Source organism: Ambystoma mexicanum, chromosome 9 (assembly GCF_040938575.1).
Source record: "Ambystoma mexicanum isolate Mex_15411 chromosome 9, UKY_AmexF1_1, whole genome shotgun sequence".
In the NCBI taxonomy this organism is placed as follows: domain Eukaryota; kingdom Metazoa; phylum Chordata; class Amphibia; order Caudata; family Ambystomatidae; genus Ambystoma; species Ambystoma mexicanum.
In genome coordinates, this window is record NC_090931.1 from 388,161,360 (window position 1) to 388,179,525 (window position 18,166).

At 46.3% G+C, this 18,166-nt stretch overlaps 1 protein-coding gene across 1 annotated transcript in view; it reads left to right on the forward strand.

The window, feature by feature from the left end:
- GUSB (glucuronidase beta) overlaps nt 1-18,166 on the forward strand; it is a 579,332-nt gene that overhangs the window by 453,727 nt on the left and 107,439 nt on the right. Inside the window, exon 9 of the mRNA XM_069614870.1 lies at nt 17,397-17,481. Within this exon, the coding sequence (XP_069470971.1) occupies nt 17,397-17,481 (85 nt within the window). The remainder of the gene's footprint in view (nt 1-17,396; nt 17,482-18,166) is intronic.

Below are 18,166 nucleotides of genomic sequence, written 5' to 3' on the forward strand. Positions count from 1 at the left end.
CCCGGCCGTCCGAGAGCCCATTCGACCAGAGCGATCGCTGCTACCATGGCGTTCCTGTCTGGTGTGCCCCTGCTCGACATCTGCAGGGCTGCTACGTGGAGGTCGACGCACACGTTCACGAGATTCTACTGCGTCGATCGGGACTCCAGGGAGGAGTCCAGGGTCGGCCAAGCAGTGCTGCGCAACCTGTTTGCTTAAGGTGAGCCTGGTGAGGAGGTAAGAGATGCTTAATGTTGAGTTTTTGTATTGCTTAATGTTGAGCCTATTGCCACCTCCCGTGGTTGTGCATGTGTATACTGCTATGTATTCTTATATTCATGAGCATGTGAATCCATGCCAGACCCCATGCTGGAGAAGGAACAAGTTACTTACCTGTAACTGTTGTTCTCCAGCATGGGTCTGGCATGGATTCACATGCGAACCCTCCCGCCTACCCCTCTGCGGCTCTTCACTTGGTCATATTGCCACTTTAAGTGCTACCAAATCTGAGGATGGTTGCCAGAGGCGGGGCTTAGGGACAGGGCAGTCATTGGCTGGGGGCCGTATGACCTAGAGACCAGTGATTGGTTACTACTAAGAAAGACAGATCAGAAACGGAACTGATACTGATTTTTTTCTATACCGAGGATTCCCGGCCTGACGGGGAATATTCATGAGCATGTGAATCCATGCCAGACCCATGCTGGAGAACAACAGTTACAGGTAAGTAACTTGTTCCTTATAACACACTTAATACCCAGAGGTTTCTAAGCGCAGACGCGGGGATCGAACCTGTGTTGCTTTGTGTTGTCTTGCTCCTAAGGCTAGCACGTTGCCCCTGAACTATCTTTCCAGACCATGTTTAATGACCTGATGGATGTGTTCCTGAAATATTTCCACGGGTGAGGATATCCCTAAACGTAGCCACTTATATCTGTGTAAACCCTAGTGGGTTACGAACATAGTGATCTATCAGGATTCCGGGGCGAGCTCGAGCTGACAGTAGCCCTTGTTGAGGTCTAAATTTGAAAATACTGTTGCCCCCTTAAGAAGATGAATCACGTCTGTGATTCTCGGTGCCTGGTGCCCCTCCCTTTGAATGGCTTCATTGACCCTGCGCATGTTCACGCAAATTTTATGGACCCATCTGGTCTGGTGTTCCTTTCAGCATGGGCACAACAGGGGACACCCAAGGCATAGGTCCAGTCGCCGGTTCTATGATATGGTCTAGCAGCTGGCGATTCTCTTCTTCCACCTGTTTTTGAATATTAACTGGAATTCCGCTGGAATACTGGGCTACTGGTCTGATCAATATGTAACCACACTTTGCTCTTTCGAAGTTTGCCCAGCCCTTGGAATAACTTGGGGAATGCCTTTACCACATCCCCATCACAAGCGATGTATTTGTGTGCCATGAGATGGTATATGATGTGAACCAAACCCTTGTCCAGTGCAATCTTGAAAATTAGGTTGCACCCACTGTTTGCTTCAGTGGTGAGCATGTGCTGCGGGCTGAGTGCGATTTGTGTGTGCACAAGGCTGTAAACATGCCCTTGCTGGGTATAGGAGTGTTTGACCCATATGGATAGATGTCCACCTTTGACGGCTTCCGCTTGGGTGAGGTGTGGTAGACGTTGGTAGGCATCTTCACTCAGCAGGTTCACCGTTGCACCAGTGTCGATTAAACATTCTATCAGTGTGTTAACCTGTAGCACTAGTATGGGGCTGTGCTCCTTTGCAGTGTCATTTCCCAAGGCCCACACATAGCCTTTTTTTCTGTGATCATCAGATGAGACGGATGATTCACTTCCAGATGGCGATCGGACCTCAATGTACCTTACACTCCTTCTGTTCCGATGCAAGCTGGTGCGTTCTGGAGTGGTGGCCTTCTCGAGAGGTATTCTTGCCTTTTTTCTTCTGCCCGTCTGTTTCTAATATTCTCTATTTGCTATTTGTTCTTCTCCCCAATACTGCATGTACCATCTTCCCCCCCTCCCGGTGACACATGGTGGGAAATGCTCACAGGGGGGGGTGTCTACATATTGCCTGGAAGTGGTCACCCTCCCATGTTGCACATTTATGTCGTATCGCTGGACATGTGCTGTCGTGCGGGAATTCAAAACAGCATCCGAGACATGTTGCGTCAGTCTTCCTGCCACCCTCACTTTGGCTAGATATCAATTTCTTTATGGTTTCTTGATCTTTCACTAGCAGTGACACCTTGAGCTTGCTCATGTTCAGAACCTTTTGAGTAATGGCCTACTCTGTTCGCGCAGTTGCCAGTATTTCATCCAATGACCACTGATTTTGCAGGAGCTTCTTCCTGAATTCTGACAACTCACAGCTGGCAATTATTTGAGATCTTGATGGCTCCTGTAAGGAACTCATGGTGGCAACAGTAAAGACAGACACAAGTGATCACAGTTCAAGGGTGTTTATTAAACTTTATAAATGGGTGAGAAAAACATCTAATCTAAACCTAAATCTAAGATGGGTGCAAGCTGAGACCATCAAATACTAAAACGGCAGTTCTAGTGGTGTATTGTCAAATAAAAGGGCCTATACTAAAAGAAACCTATTGCCTATCCTTACCGCTAAGTTACAAAAAGAGTGTAGTAAGTGATTACAAATGATAAATCAGGATGTTATTGCCGGGATCTGCCTTCCTCACGTTATTAGAAACGGGACAAGGTGGGACTCTTGAGCACTGCACACTCCTGGGCTTCTCCAGCACGAGGTTACAGTTCCTTTCAGCGATATCAGGACCTTCGTTGGTGAAGTCTCTTTTCTACAAAGTCTCTTGCCTCCGAGGGCCTGATGTGTTTTGTTATTTTGGACACAAGTTCCTTTCTGTATGTACTTTGGGTGATGACTCTTCACCCTTGGATCCCCCTCTTCTGGGCACAGACCCTTCTCGAATGTTAGCCTTCCTCCGTCGGGTTCACTACAGCCTTTTACACAAAATTTTTCACTTATATTCACGAGTCTCAATGTCTTTTTAAACCATCTCACTGTGGACATCCCTCGGCCAGGCTCACTCTTGCCAACACAATGTTCACAGGGTTATCGCTCTTCACCCCATTTTACAGGAATCCCTCAGCCGGGTTCGCATTTGGCATTTTCACAGTTCACTTTGCTTTACGCAATGCAGGATTTACTTCCCTTAGCTTTCCTCTTGGATATGGGTCAAAAGACTTTCGATTGTACAGGGGTTTTTACTCGACCCTTGTATGACCACTTTGACCAAGTCTGGGTTTTAGCCCCCAGTCAGGCTTTCTCTTGGTTTCCGATAGCCTCCCTCGATCGGGCTCCGACCATCAATTCACTGCGGACATGCCTCAGTCGGGTTCATGCTTGTCCTTAAAAAGTTCAAAGGTATCTCACTTCCTCTTGGTTACGGGTCAAAGACTTTTTGATTGTACAATGGGTTTTACTTGACCCTTGTATGACCACTTTGACCTTCCATCGGCTCTCCTAGGGCCTTCTGGTATCTGTAGTTTCAACAAAAAGGGGACCGGCCAGAGTCTTTCAAATGTGTGCCCCCGTGGCGCTGGATCACTCTGCAGTTGGCTCTCCCTGGGTTTTCTAACAGTTCTGCAACACAGTCTTTGTTTTTTGATTCAATTTAGGTTGCCATTTGCACACAGTTTGGTTTATTATCGGTTCTCCCTCCGACTCACCGGCTGTGATGAACCGTTTGGCATTTCTTGTCTCTGGAGTCAAGGACGGTACCAAGGTAGCAAGCGTCTCTCCCTGTCTTGGTTATCAGCGTAGGAGGGCACCGTCTACCATTGACATCTGTTACACCACGCGCTAGCTGCTGTTCCCGGCCTTTGTGATTCCTTTCTCTGAGACTTTGCGGGTCTGGGTCAAAAAGGGCAAAGGGCACTTCCCTCCTTGTTGTCCTTTCGGTTCTCACTGCCTTTCCCCTCCTCTTGAACTGCCATCCCGGAATAGCTGTCTCGTTGTGCAGTCTGCTTTGCTCAAAGTGTGCTCTCGTGCTCCACCTTTCATCCCTATGGGAAAGGGAAAGGGCCGTCAGGTGTGTGTAGTTATTGTCAACTGCCTGACCCTTGTGTTGGGACGTGCCAGGTAAACACCCCTGGTTTTAGTCTGTTGTCTTTCATGGTGTGAGAAAAGTGTTTGTGGCGGAAAAGAGGGCAGAGGATAGAGTTTCTCCGTCATATGGGGTAGGAAGGGGAAAAGGTGTTATAAGGATGGGGGTACCGCGTCTCACTGGTCAGCGTCCCACTCCACTCCCCGAGGACCCCTCATCCAGGTGATCCTCCTGCACCGGTCCACCCCCAGGAACTAGATCCAATAGTGATGGCAGTGTCCTGGCCACCTGGATGACAGATCCCCGGGGACTAGTCAGTGAGATACCTTCAGGTTTCTCACACTCCTCATTGGACTAGCGTGAAATGCACATTGTTTGATGCATATGCGTAGCCGCATTACAAAGTTATCCAGTGTTTCTCCTTTGTCTTGTGTGGTTGTGTGGAAAACATGCCTTTCGTAATCCACATTGGTATGTGCCGCAAAGTAATTTGATAATGCATCTTGTATTTCCTGAAATGTCGCCTTCTCTTCATCCACCAGTTTGTACAGTATGTCACGCACAGCCGCACCCACCGCCAGCTTCAACATATTCTTCTTCCTCTCATCGTCTTTGAGGCCCATGGCCCCAAAAAAGACCTTGAAATCCATGTTTCAATAGACCAATTGAGGCACCAGGTTGCTGTTATCCGTGAGATCAAACACTGTGGGTACAGCTTCCACTTGCACCAATTGAAATCGGTTAGACAATCGTGCTGACACAGTTGCAGGAATATCCTCTTCCGACATCTTGGGCTCCACTTGGTTCACTCACCCTTTTCTTCTGTGCACTGTCTGCCTGAGCGAGCCGCTGCACCCTCTGTGCACCCTGCACTGGTCGCCTTGCACCACCCTTCACAGGTTGCCTTGTGCCTTCTTGGGGCACTTCACTCTGTGCACACATTGCTGCTTGCTCTGCACCACATGGGTCCTCTCACTGATGTGCCAATGCGCTCTGTGCACCCACCACTGGTTGGTTTTCACCTTATGGGCCAAACTCACTTGCTGCCTGTGTCGACACAATACAAAATCCCCCACACTAGCGTGAGATGGGGGTTTAGATTATTTTAAAGACAAAGAGGAGAATATTATGCATTACAATCTTTACTCTGACATCACAGCAGCAAAGAAAAAACTTTTGTATAAAACTTTTTTTTGAACAGTGAACTCATCAGTTGTAATAATGCAATATAAAACATCCCAATACAAAATGGAGGACAGGTCATGCCCCCAGTGTAACCAATGGGCATAGAGCCAGTTCCATAAATGTCCCTTTCTCTAACACCAACTCCTCTTTCTGACGCTGCACTTCCTTGAACGTTCACTGTAGAAATCATTCATGTAGAAATCATTCGCCTAGCACGAGGAGTGATGATCCCAATGAAAACAGGCGTAACTTGAACTCTCCCGCAAACTGAACTTGAACTGATCTCCATTCAACCCGGACCTCTCACCCGAAATCTGAAATAACCAAAACAAACGAGTAAATATAATATTCGCCTCCTTGTCTTTAATAGAATCTAAACCCCCATCTCACGCTAGTGTGGGGGATTTTGTATTCTATGGCAAGACAGGAGGCTCCTATTATGCAAGTTCAAAGCCCTTGCAGAACATCAACAGCTACGTGAGCAATGCGTTTATGATAAAAACGTTTTGAAAGTTGACTCTCTTGACCAATTAGCTGCTTTAAGAATTTGTTCCAGGCTGCCGCCCAAGGAAGCGGCTTTTGAGGCCCTAGCACCCCTAACCGAATGGGGACCAAAAGAGGAAGTGTCAAGCTCGTGAGGAAAGCCTCCCAGATTTGTTAGCAACTGGGGATAAAGGGGAAGAAGACGAGGAATGTCTACTGACAACTCTAGGAGAGCCGGCAACCAAATTTGGCAAGGCCAAAAGGGGGTTAGAATCACTAGCATGGCCTTTTGTCTGCAAACTTGAACCAATACCCTGGCTATCATAGCAAAGCGAGGGAAGGCGGCGTACAACCTCTGACCCGACCAATCCTGTAGGAATGCATCGGTAGCTAGAGCGCCAGGATCTGGTCTCCAACTGTAGAACCTGGGCACCTGACAGTTTAGCCTCGAGGCAAACAGATCCACTGAAAACGGACCACATAGAAATTCTATCTTGGCAAAGAGGCCCTTGTCTAACATCCAGTCGCTCTTGTCCTGAAGGTGTCTGGAGTTCCAATCCGCCACCTCGTTGCTGATCCCCGGAAGGTATTCCGCCTTTAACACAATATTCAGATCTAGGCAAAAATGCCAAGTCCCTTGCCAGATCCGCTAGGACCTTGGACATGTTCCCTCCCAGATGATTGACATATCTCACTGCCGAAACATTGTCCATGCGGAGGAGAACACAACAATTCCCTTGATCCTTGAGAAAACTTCAGACTGCAAAGGACCCCAATAACAATTCCAGGCAGTTGATATGGAGCTCTTTCTCCTTTTCGTACCATTTTCCCCCTGTAGAAACCTGACCCAGCCTGGCTCCCCAACCCGCTCTGCTGGTGTCGGATTCCGGCACTACATCCGGAGTGGGACCAAAAATCGCTTTCCCATTCCATGCATCCATGTGTCTGAGCCACCAAAGGAGCTCCAACCTGGCTTCTGGGGATAGCACTACCATCTGCGAGTAAGAAAGACATCTGTGCAGATGTCGAGCTTTCAGACGTTGTAACGCTCTGTAGTGAAGGGGGGCTGGGAAAGTAGCTTGGATGGATACTGACAACATCCCTACTATTCTGGTGAACAATCTGAGAGAAATATTGTCTATCTTGAGGATAACTCGAATCTTTCCTTATCTTTGTTAACCTGGTGTCTGGGAGGAGAAGGATGCAACGCTTCGAATCTATATCGAAGCCCAGAAACTGGATACATTGCGTAGGCTTCAATATGGACTTCTTGACATTTAATACAAACCCCAAGCTCTGAAGAGTCACCGTAAATTCCAGGTGAGAGCGCAGATTCTGAGAGTTCTGGGCTAACAGGAGCATGTCGTCGAGATATATAATTATTCGAATCCCCTTGGACCCGAGAAGAGCCATCACAGGTTTCATCTACTTGGTGAAGCACCATGGGGCTGAAGACCGGCCAAATGGGAGGGAGGCACATTTCCAAACCCGACCCCCCCCCGCCCCCCACTGAAACTGGAGAAACGCTGTGGTGTGGAGGGAATACAGGAACTACATCCTTGAGATCCAACTTTACCATCCAATCTGCTGGGAGAAGGGTGTCTCTGAGAAGATGGATTCCCTCCATTTTGAAGTGGTGGTATACTACAAAGGAATTGAGGGCCTTTTTTATCACTGGGCGAAACCCCTGATCTGGTTTGGGAACTAGGAAAATGGTACTCAGAAACTGAGAGGCCCTGTAAGAGGCCGGGACTACCGCTCCCTTGGAGATGAGGTCCTTGACCTCTACATCTGTTAGAGCTTTTTTTACCTCGTCCAAAACTAATGGATGGGGAGCTGAGAGCTGGCAAGGAGGGGAATAACATTCTATGCGATAACCTTGGACTGTCTGCAATACTCGGGATCTGATGTGAGGGACTCCCACTGTGGGAGGAACCTGGCTAGTCTGCCCTCTAGACCTTTGTGGGAAAAAACTCTTCACACTTGAGAAAGTACCTGATGCTCCTCTGGACCTCCTGGCACCTCTTCCTCCACGTCCTCTCCAACCCGTGTTGTGCTGAGGGAAGAATTGGTTATTCGCTCCTCGAGCAGAGGAGGAATTATGTGCGCCTCGGGAGGCAAACTGACGGGGACGGGAATGGCCCTGGGAGAAGCGGCCGGAAGAGCAGGCTCTGCCTCGTCTGGCCTTGGGGAAAACCTTATGTGAAAACAACTTTCTAATATTGGCCTGAGCTTTATCCAAAGCTGTAAACGTATGTACATATGCAATGTCCGAGAAATGTAGCCACAAACGGGTAGTTGCGCACAGCCTCTGACTATTAATGCGGTTAGAGTCAATGTTGTTAATAGGGTTTGCTGCAGTAGTGGGGCGTGGAAGGGGAATTTCTCGGTACCCCTTCCAAAAGAAATAGACTGAGAAAGGCGGAGTGCCTCACTATCTGCGCTCCCAACCAGTGTTCATGAAAATGGATTGTATAAGGGTAGGTAAATGAGCCCACAAGTTTCCTTTAGACAGTAAAGGTAGCTGACAACAATAATGTACTTAAAGTTCCATAGATTTAATCAACAGAAGGAAAAAACGCCACGCCAACACGTGTTTCAGCCCTCTCTGGGCCGTCCTCAGGGCGTAAACAAATATGTTACTATCAAGAAAGGTTGAAAAATATAAATAAAACATTGTACCCAAACATTGGAGCATATCCATGATTATCACCAATTTGTAGTTGAGACAACAAAATCCCAAACATAAATGTAGGTGCACAAAAACAGCACAGAAACAGGAGAAGGGAAGGGAAGGGAAAAGGGAAAACAAAAAGAAGAGAAAAAACCCATTAGTTCAGACAGGCATGTTCTCATTCTAAATACAGATTGTAATGCAATCCATTATATTGTCACAAAACATTCCAATACTGCTCGGTTGTAAGAGGCCACATCACAGAGGGAGAAGGCAGTACATGTGGAAGGGGTACCTGATATATAGAACACGTTGTGTGGTCTGCCATGTGACTTGTGCAATTAGCGTTAGCCAAAAGTTTGCGTGAAAACTTCCATTCATGCGTGCAAATCTAAGAAAATAATCAATGCTTATTTTTAGCCCAAAGAATTAAAAATGAACTTAACCCATTACGTAGTCACGGTATAAAATAATTCACTCGAGTTTACCATCAAGTCACAAGCTTGCTCTTGAACAAGTGAAGTAATTGGTTTTATCTAGGTATCTTGTGTAATATCATTCGTCATTCTTGTGTGCTAGTAACAGTAAAAAGGAAAAAAAGAGACAAAACCGGCATGGCTTCCGTCAGTGCATGTCTCAGAAAGCCTGCGGTGTGAATGCTCTCCATAGAACAATGATTTACTGCAGTGCTAAGTCAGTTTACCCATTTGCCGCTTGAATGCGTGTATGCCTGGTAATCCTTGCCGGCTCTCCGGTCGCACCCTGGAAGGAATGTGGGTGTTGTCCGAGCTGTCCTATAGCAGCTCAGCAGAGGCGGTATAGACTTTGGTCATGTGACCAATTCGAGCACTGGTCGCCTAGTAACCCAAGTCGTAGTTCTTGTAATAAGCCGTGCCTTCCGAGACGTGTTAGTTTGCTAAGTTCCTGAAAAAGGGTCGGAATATCCCCAAATGAGATAATAGCAGCAGCAAAGGTTGCGTATGTAAAATAAAAACGTTTAAACATAATTGCTGAAGAGTTAACAAATTACACTGAGCAAGCTAGACCTATTTAGAAACCCTTGTTGCCTAGTGACCTACGTGCAGTGCTACACATAAATGTCCTCTTGGAAAAGTATTCAGTAAAAATAGCTGAGTAAATGTTTGAAGGTATGCACTCACTGCCACGTATGGGTGAATAATGGGGAAGCTAAGCTGAAGTGCCACTATGAATTATATTAGCGCACGTGATCATCTCACTTAAGCATATAAATAAGTACTAATGGCATGGCTCTTATGCCAGTCTTCTAAATAAATGTTTTTATGGCAATGCATGTCATGTATGGGTGGCATGATACGCCACTGTGATTATTATTTGCGCTACCAATCATCTCATCATCAGAAAAGATGGTAGCCCTGATATACTGCTGTAAATATAATTAGCGCAACCACGTATCACCACTGTAAATGTATGCTGATGGGATGACTCTAGTACGGGTCTTCTCATTGAAATACTGGTCAAATAATACGTCAAGAGGTCTAAACTGGTAACATTTCAGACGGAACTTTCCCAGAACTGTTAACAAAATATTGGCAGTGTGTTAAATGTTGAATGAAAGGAAGGATACATGTGTCAAAGAAGAAAGGTCATGCAGCCGGAATGGCTGATTAAATGTAGTAGCCTACGTGATGTGAGCTACACAAGGTCCCTAGGCAAATTACTGGTTCTGATTAACGCACAAAAACAATAACAATATGAATGAATATGAATAAGCCAGATAGCCCCTGATTGGACTGCCACATCGATTGTAGTGTGGTCACAACATGAAGTCTCAACATAAGATTATTTGACTTTACATTATCCCATTTTGATCATAGAAATACATTCAGTTCATGTTCTTGGTTAAGACCGAGCTGGACACATCTTAGCCTGCAGATCATGCGTGCTTCTGCTTGTCTTAGCCTCAGTTGTCTGTCTCCACCTCTTGCATGTGGCTTGATATGCTGCAGACCCACAAATCTGATGTCGCTTCTGTGTGCCATTTGATGTTCTTTTTGCCAATGTGTTGCGAAAGGCAATTTGATGTCTTGACTGTTCAAATTGGCCAGATGTTCTCTAATCCTAATTCTTAGCTCCCTGATGGCCTTGGGCATTCAGACCTCAACTTACTGCTGTCCCCTTTAGGTAATGGATGCCTGATCCAATATTCTAGGAATGAAGAAATCCCCTGAGAAGGTTGCCACTCTGCCGATCTAGGGTGTAATATGAGGGCAGGGTCAAAAAATGGAACACTATTAACATCTAGCACTGGACCCTTTTGTGCAGGGATTGGGGCCACCTTCCTTTTGCGCCTCTTAGGGGGTGAATCTGAATCCTCAGAGGTATCTGAGGTGGAAATAGGTATAGGGGATACTGCTGCAGGGAGCTGTGCCTATGATGGCCAATGGGTCGAGGAGAGGGATTGCTGGGACTCATCCCGCTTGCGCTTCTGACCTCTGCTAGGGGAAGACTCTGGGAACGTGACGGGGCAAGGACTGAGTTGTCCTGAAATATGTTTATTCTTCATGGTGCATTTTTTAGGTGTCGGAGGCTTGACAGAGGGTCCAGCACCGTGAGAGGGGTGAAAATCAGCGATGCGGTTGATCAGCCTATCAAACGCTGAAGCTAGGGTATCATTGAGACCAGACAAGGCTGAATCCAGGGAAGACTGGATTGCCTGTGCTACAGACGGTTGCTGACTAGACTGGTCTACATTATCATTTTTCCTTGAAGGACGCACTTTGCTGGCATCCGCCAAACTCAGAGCCATATTTTTATCCATGACCAACTTTAATCAATATAGAGCCACCAAGGAGTGTCAACCACACTCCAACCAAAAGAAGCCGAGCAGGCTGGCCAAAAGGAGCAAGTTTAATCAAATGAAGCAAGCAGGCTATTAAAATCTATATATTTATTAATATCTCTTAACAGGTCGACAGAAAAGGTGGCAGCCGAGCAGGCTATGTAAACAAACACCCCCGAGCAGGGTGACAGGACTGGAGGCAGCCGAGCAGGCTATAAATTTTGGTATCCTCCAAATGAATTCACCCTAGTAGGGTGAAACATAGGGCAGCCGAGCAGGCTTGTTCAACATAAACTATGCCGCCGGCCCCGTTTTTAATGCTACTGAGCATGCGTGCTAAATCAGTATCCTCATTTAGGCGCATGCTCAGTTCAGGACTATACCGTACAGCTCCATTTTGACTCCAGAGGCCAGACGGAGCACCGGATTTCTTTCCAAACGTACGAATATAAGGTAAATGACTATCCGGGGAGCTAACCATGCCTTGGCACCCCTTCCTTTTAGTGAATCAGTCACAGTCTGGTTCCCCACAATCTAGACTAAATCAGGCCCAGTCAAGGCCCTCTTTCTTATTTCCCAATTTTTCTGTCTTTCTGTGTAGGCAGACGCTTGCAGCTTCCTTCTAATCCAGCATGCTAGGCTCCTTCCAGCACGCCATTTCTAGCTCGTACCTTGCATAGCAGCAGCAAACCACAATGGGGTTATTTTGCAGCACCATCTAAAGGTACTATACACTTCCAATACTTACTTACTCCATGGTTATATCATTGGGCAATGGAGGGGGATATGTTGGGCACATTGTGTATTTTATGTCACACTAGAGCCATTTCAGTGCTCTGCTTCTCCTCGATCCAGCATATTGTAGCACAAGCCTGTGTTATTTATAGAGGAGCATCTCATCCTATATTTTACTAGCCTTGGGCATCCATCCAGTACCTTGGCCGATGTGAGGCTATTCTCTGTTCACCAATACAAGTTAACTAGACATGTTCCTTTGAGTTTTAATTAAAGGGTCTTGTATCCTTGTGACAATGACATGTATATGTACATGCCTTTTAAACCACTGTGCGTCTTCTACATCTTTTTGACAATCCACTTTAGTAATACGAGCTTCCCTTAAATCTTCTACAGGAAACTCCACTCCTTGGCTCCATGAAGAAGGCTGTGACCCACCAAAAGCCGAAACGTCCAGGGACTCCTTCACCCTAGTGGTGTGGCAGGATCCCCCTTAAAATCTTAGTTGAGATTTACTTCAGTGACGTCGATCAACTACTTTTTGGTCACCCTTTAGCCTGGCTATGATAGACCCATCCAAGGTCTTTACATCTTTTTAGGATTATTGTGGTTACACCAGTTACACGTTGCATTGGGTAAACCTGTTATAAATCCTGTTGGGTAGAATCATTCTACAATTAGAAAAACAGCAAAATAGAATGTATTAGTGGCAAACATGATGCCTTTGTACTATCATTTTGTTTTGGATCAATGTTAACACACAGCACGTGCCTGTATGTACTGACTTTACTTTTTGTTTTATGCTTTGCACCGAGACCTGTTTGTATTTTGTTGTGGGATTTGGGTGAAGTATGTGCACCCTGATATATGATATTTACAATTCTTTCATAAAATGCTTAAAGAAATAAGGATAGCCACTTAATAAAAGCTGGTCCTTTACAAACCAATGATTTAGCACATGTGGTTTATTACCGTTCTTTTCATGTACTGCTATCTTTGGTAATTATATTAATTGTGACACCCTTAGATAGCGGATTGTCTTTAAAATCGTACTGCAATGAATAAACTGCAGCCAGCTTAGACTTCTCCAGTCAGGACAACCCCCCTTTTTGTACACCTTTGTTAACGGCCCTTAGTCCTGAGTCTGGCTTGGGCTCCCCCTCCCGTATACATTATTCAACATAAACACCTCAGCAGGGTGTTACAGGCCTAACCTGTTTGCACCTGGCCCCATACGCGAGCAGTGTATAATCACAAACGCACGCGAGGCGTGTGAAAGAAAGAAAATGCTCACTAAGGTGACGCGCGACGGTAAGAAGCTTAACTTCTTTAATCTACCGCGCGTGTCCTAATGAGCATGCAGGTTAGAGCGTCGGCTCCGGATATAAAAACAAACTCCCCTAAGGGGAAACTAAGTTCACGCGTCGCCGCTTATTATGAGAGGCAGGCGAAGCAAGGTGAATGAAAAATAACACAGCGGCAGACGACGTTTACAAGTGAAAGTAATTCCCTCATAGCGGACGTTCCAAGCGGAACACCGCAACAATGAAACACTGACAGGCCAAGCGTTCTAACACGAAAGCGGTAATTACATTAACCATAGAAATTCAAGAACAGAATGACAATTTCAACGTCACAGTGCAATAACACAGTACTCTTTCGACATGAACACAAAGTAACACTCTAAACTCCGTCTTAACACACACTAAGGCAAGAACTAGGAGGAGTGACTTAGCTGTGGTGTCAGCAGCAAAGAAAGAGGAGTTGGTGTTAGAGAAAGGGACATTTATGGAACTGGCTCTGTGCCCATTGGTTACACTGGGGGCATGGCCTGTCCTATATTTTGGATTGGGATGTTTTATATTGCATTATTACAACTGTGATGAGTTCTCTGTTCAGAAAATAAGTTTTATACAAAAGTTTTTCTTCTTTGCTGCTGTAAAGTCAGAGTAAAGATTGTAATGCATAATAGGAGCCTCCTGTCTGGCCATAGAATTTATTGCCATAGAATTTATTCTACCGTGAAGCAGGGGAGTACACACAATCAGCCGCGCTCCACCCACAGAGCCCTGTTTAGCCTTCTGTGTCTTGCCCTGGCGCTTCTCCTGAAGCAGTCACCATAGGCGCTCTTCCTTCCCCTGGTCCCCCTCTGGCGCCATGCAGCCGCGCCCAAAGAACTCGGGTCGCATGCACTTGTGCACACACTCTGCGGCACAGCACGTGTCAGAGGGCACCTCTGATGACTGACGAGCATGCAGGGGTCTCCCTCGTCGCCAATGTCCGGTTCCGGGGAGCCTTCCCCGGTAAGCGGGTCAGGCTGTGCAGGCCTGCAAAAGATGGAGGCCAACACAACGGGGCTGTTTCAATAAACTTAATTTACCTCTCATCCTCGTATGACACTTCCCATTGAGAGGGAATAAGACCCAAACTCACGCCTCCCACATAATGAGGCTGATGCATGTACCTGACAACATGACTGACGGCCACACACTTTGTTTGCATCTTGTAAAGTAGAGTGACATAATGCCAACAGCGCTATTGCTTGGAACTACTATGGCTTGGGTTGGACATAGCTGTGGGCAGGTACCGGCGATGTCCGTGCCCCCAACCCCACCACATTTCCCCCAGGGCATGAAAGTCGGACAAACCCTGGTTGTTGTGGCCCTCTCCAGGACCACTGGAGTGGTCTACAGATGGTGGCAGGGTCACCGGACATGGACCAGTTGGGCTGCGATCACTCAGCAAACAATGGGCAGGGATCACCCTGCTAGCCACGGATCACCGGAGCAGACCACGTGGGCTGGGGGCACCCAGCTCACAGCAGCCCCGGGTCTGGTGGCACCCAGGCCAGGGTTGCACACTCGGCCATGCTCACATGGCCACGACATTCTCGGGGGACGGTGTTGCCCAGCAGGGGCACCATCCTCATGCTGGGCCCCGTCCTTGAGCTTCCAGCACGTAGTGTTGCACCAGCATGGTGCCTGGAAGAACGACACCGGAGTCAGCTCATGAACGACTGACCAGACGGAAGCGGCTCTTCTATTTTATTAACCTGGTCACATGTGACAGTTCCTGGGAGCTACTATGCTCTGCAGGAGGGGTGACATGCAACACTGGTGTTGATCTGGGTGCGTGTGTTTTATTCACCACCCTCTGGAGATTCGCTGGTTGCGCAGTCAATCTCCTGAGGGAAGGAAAACAGATGAAAAAAGATGCCCACATTACTTTCCATTTCTATGGCAGCGGGAACGGAAGGTGCAACAGGGGCCAGAGCTCAAAGCTCCGGTCCCAGAGGTATGTTGTGAGGGAGAGGGTTTGGCGAAGGGAGTTCGCTGGTTTCCAGGGGTGGGGGGGGTGTAACAGGGGGAGGCTCCCTGTTGCCTCTCCACATATTACTTTTTTTTCCCAGCGATCTGATTGGCCAATGCCTTCTCCCTGGTTTGAATATACTTACTCAAAACCATACAAGAGTGCCTTCTAGAAAACCCACCAGTTTGGCATGTTAACACTATTCTCTTGCATGCAGAAAATGACCCGCATGGGGTGACAGAAAAAAGGTTCACATTGGCAAATGTGAACACGTCAAATTATACCTAAGGGTGGGTGAACAGTTTGGAAACTTTGTTACATCAAAGACTCGTGAGCCCTGCCCCGTCCGCCCATGGGGCTCCCACACCTATAAAGTTAATGTTAATTGCCTGGGCAGCAGATCCAGGCTTTGGGATCTCATGACAATTCTGTTTACCCATTACTCTGGGACAAAACCGGATTCCCTGTGACAAACGAAAGCCCCATAAGTTTTTCCTGCTCAGTGACGTGTGAGTGGGGGCGGACAAACTATTTTGTATCCCCCCCTCAGAAAAGTGGAGCGGATAAATCCCCTTCACTCGTCCATCTCCGTTTCTCCCACCCATCAGAAGGGGACTACACCACACTAAAGAAGCCCCCCCCCCATTTTTAGCTATGAATATCAGGCCACCTATAAGTCGAAACTATTACACCAGACTACAGCTAGGGAGAAATGGCATATGAGGAGGGACACAAAGCTTGTAGGTGTTGCTTGGTTATTTACCCATCCATTGACTGCCCACGTCCATGCAAATCCCTGTAGCCATTTCCACCTACTTTCTGCCCCTTCATGCCCAAAGGACATACTCCTGGGATCTCTTTAAGCTACCCTTGCCATGAAACTGTGTTCTCAAAGTGCCTGTTAATGTTTTTTCAAAGCAGTCTTCAGAGAGTTAATGACTTAATTGGAGTTGTAAAAGTGCTACTGGTGCAATAACAATGTATTTACCAGGTCCGGTTACAGCCACTCTATTTATAAGCACTATGCGTGTCCTTCACTGAAGTCCTTATGAAAAGGAGTATTGGCAAAGCCAACAGTTCTGCCTGGTGTATAAGTATTAGGCATTTCCTAGGCACTGCTAGTACGTGCAACATTTTGCGGCTGCTACCATTGATGGCTTGTTAATACCACTACAGCAGTGCCTTTCCCATGCATACACAAAAGCCAAAACTGTTGGAATTGCCAGTGCTTGTTTGTTACGTCCGCGATCCCTTGCGTGTTGGCATGCTGTGAAGGAAAGTGGACACAAAGATTCACAATGCAAGATGATGCTTGAATGAACAATGGTTGTTTAGAAACAATACCTCCCATTCTGTTCCAATATGGGCATCAATACTTTCAAATCAGGCGCCCTGACTCCTGATACTTTCTGCGTCCATTTTGCATTGGGAGATTGTTCATGCCGTCTGCCCTCCTTCGTCTCTTATCCTTCCAATTTTCTAGTCTCTTTCCTGACGTCGCCATCTTCTGCTGTTCTTCTTCCTGTTTCTACTGCTGCGGTAGTCAATTGTTGGCGACCTTCCTGTATATGTTTATTTGAAATCTCTTCAGCATTTTGGTGCGTCCCATGGGTTTTTCCTTTGTTCCAGGTACACATTTAGCATTACCCGGGTAAGGATTTCTGTTCTGGCCCCCTCCCTTGCATTTGCTGTGCCCGTTATAGACACTGCACTGCAGCTTTGGATAATGAAAGGCCATAACGCTGTCCCAACCAGAGTAAAATAAAGCAGAGCCTCACCTGCTACTTTTTTGCACACGAAGGATTGTGAAATTAATATCACATTATCCGGGTCTGTAAATGCCAAACATGTTGTTCAAACTATTTCAGATTAACCCACTTGTCATCAGGAGTCTATGCATGCCAAACTCTAATAATAGATGCCAAATTGTAGAACCGATCCTACAGATAAGTAACTGTTTCTTTTGGGTGAGTGAAAGGAAATCGAGTTTGTGTGAACATGTGCAATTGAACTACATGTTGTACATTGCCGACAGTAGTCCTGCTTAATGCAATTGTAACTTTGTGACAAGCTGAAATTATGAATGCGATAAGGGAGTACGTTTTTAATTACTGATTTTCATTGCTTCTCTTTTGTGTTTTGATTTTTAATAGAACTGTGATTGCTTATACAAAATCCATTGATCCCAGCAGACCTGTAACTTATGTGACTGACTCAAATTTCGCCCGTGACAAAGGTGTAAGTTAATTTCTTACATTGTATGTATTTTCAAACTTCTGTTCTGTGGTTAACAAATCTGTGATCATTCAAAGAATCCTTATGAACCAATGAGAACAATAGCCATTTGTTACATCCACACATTATGTTGAGGGCAAGTGTGCTGGTCCTTTTCTTGCATTTATACATTTGCTGGCACGTGGTGAATTGATCATAGGGGCCCATACTGTGGCAGGGATTCTGCAATCCCACACAAAACGAACAATGCAGGCCCATAACCTTTGTGACGGCCTCAAATCACAAATAAGAAAGCAGTGATTTTTTTTTTTCTTTCTTATGCGCTTTTTTTCCCACTTCATTTTAAATGATAGCTCCTCTACATCATAGTACATTGTTCATTTTAATCTATACTCCGGCAAATGGAGGTCCCTTAACTGCTGATCCTGATTGCATGCAAGATTCAAAGGAAGCCAAGATCTGGTTGGCCAATATAGCGTAGTGCTTCGCAGGAACCAAACGTCCACAACCAAGACAGGACTACGATATTCATTATGACCTCGTAGCTCCTCTATAGAAAGGTCTTTATTCAGCAGAACATGCCTATTTCACTCGCCAGACTCCTCCCCCAGTCTCTCCTACACACATATACAGCGCTGACTTATAAGTGACACAAAGATGAGTGCTTGAGTATTCACTAGGGATATAG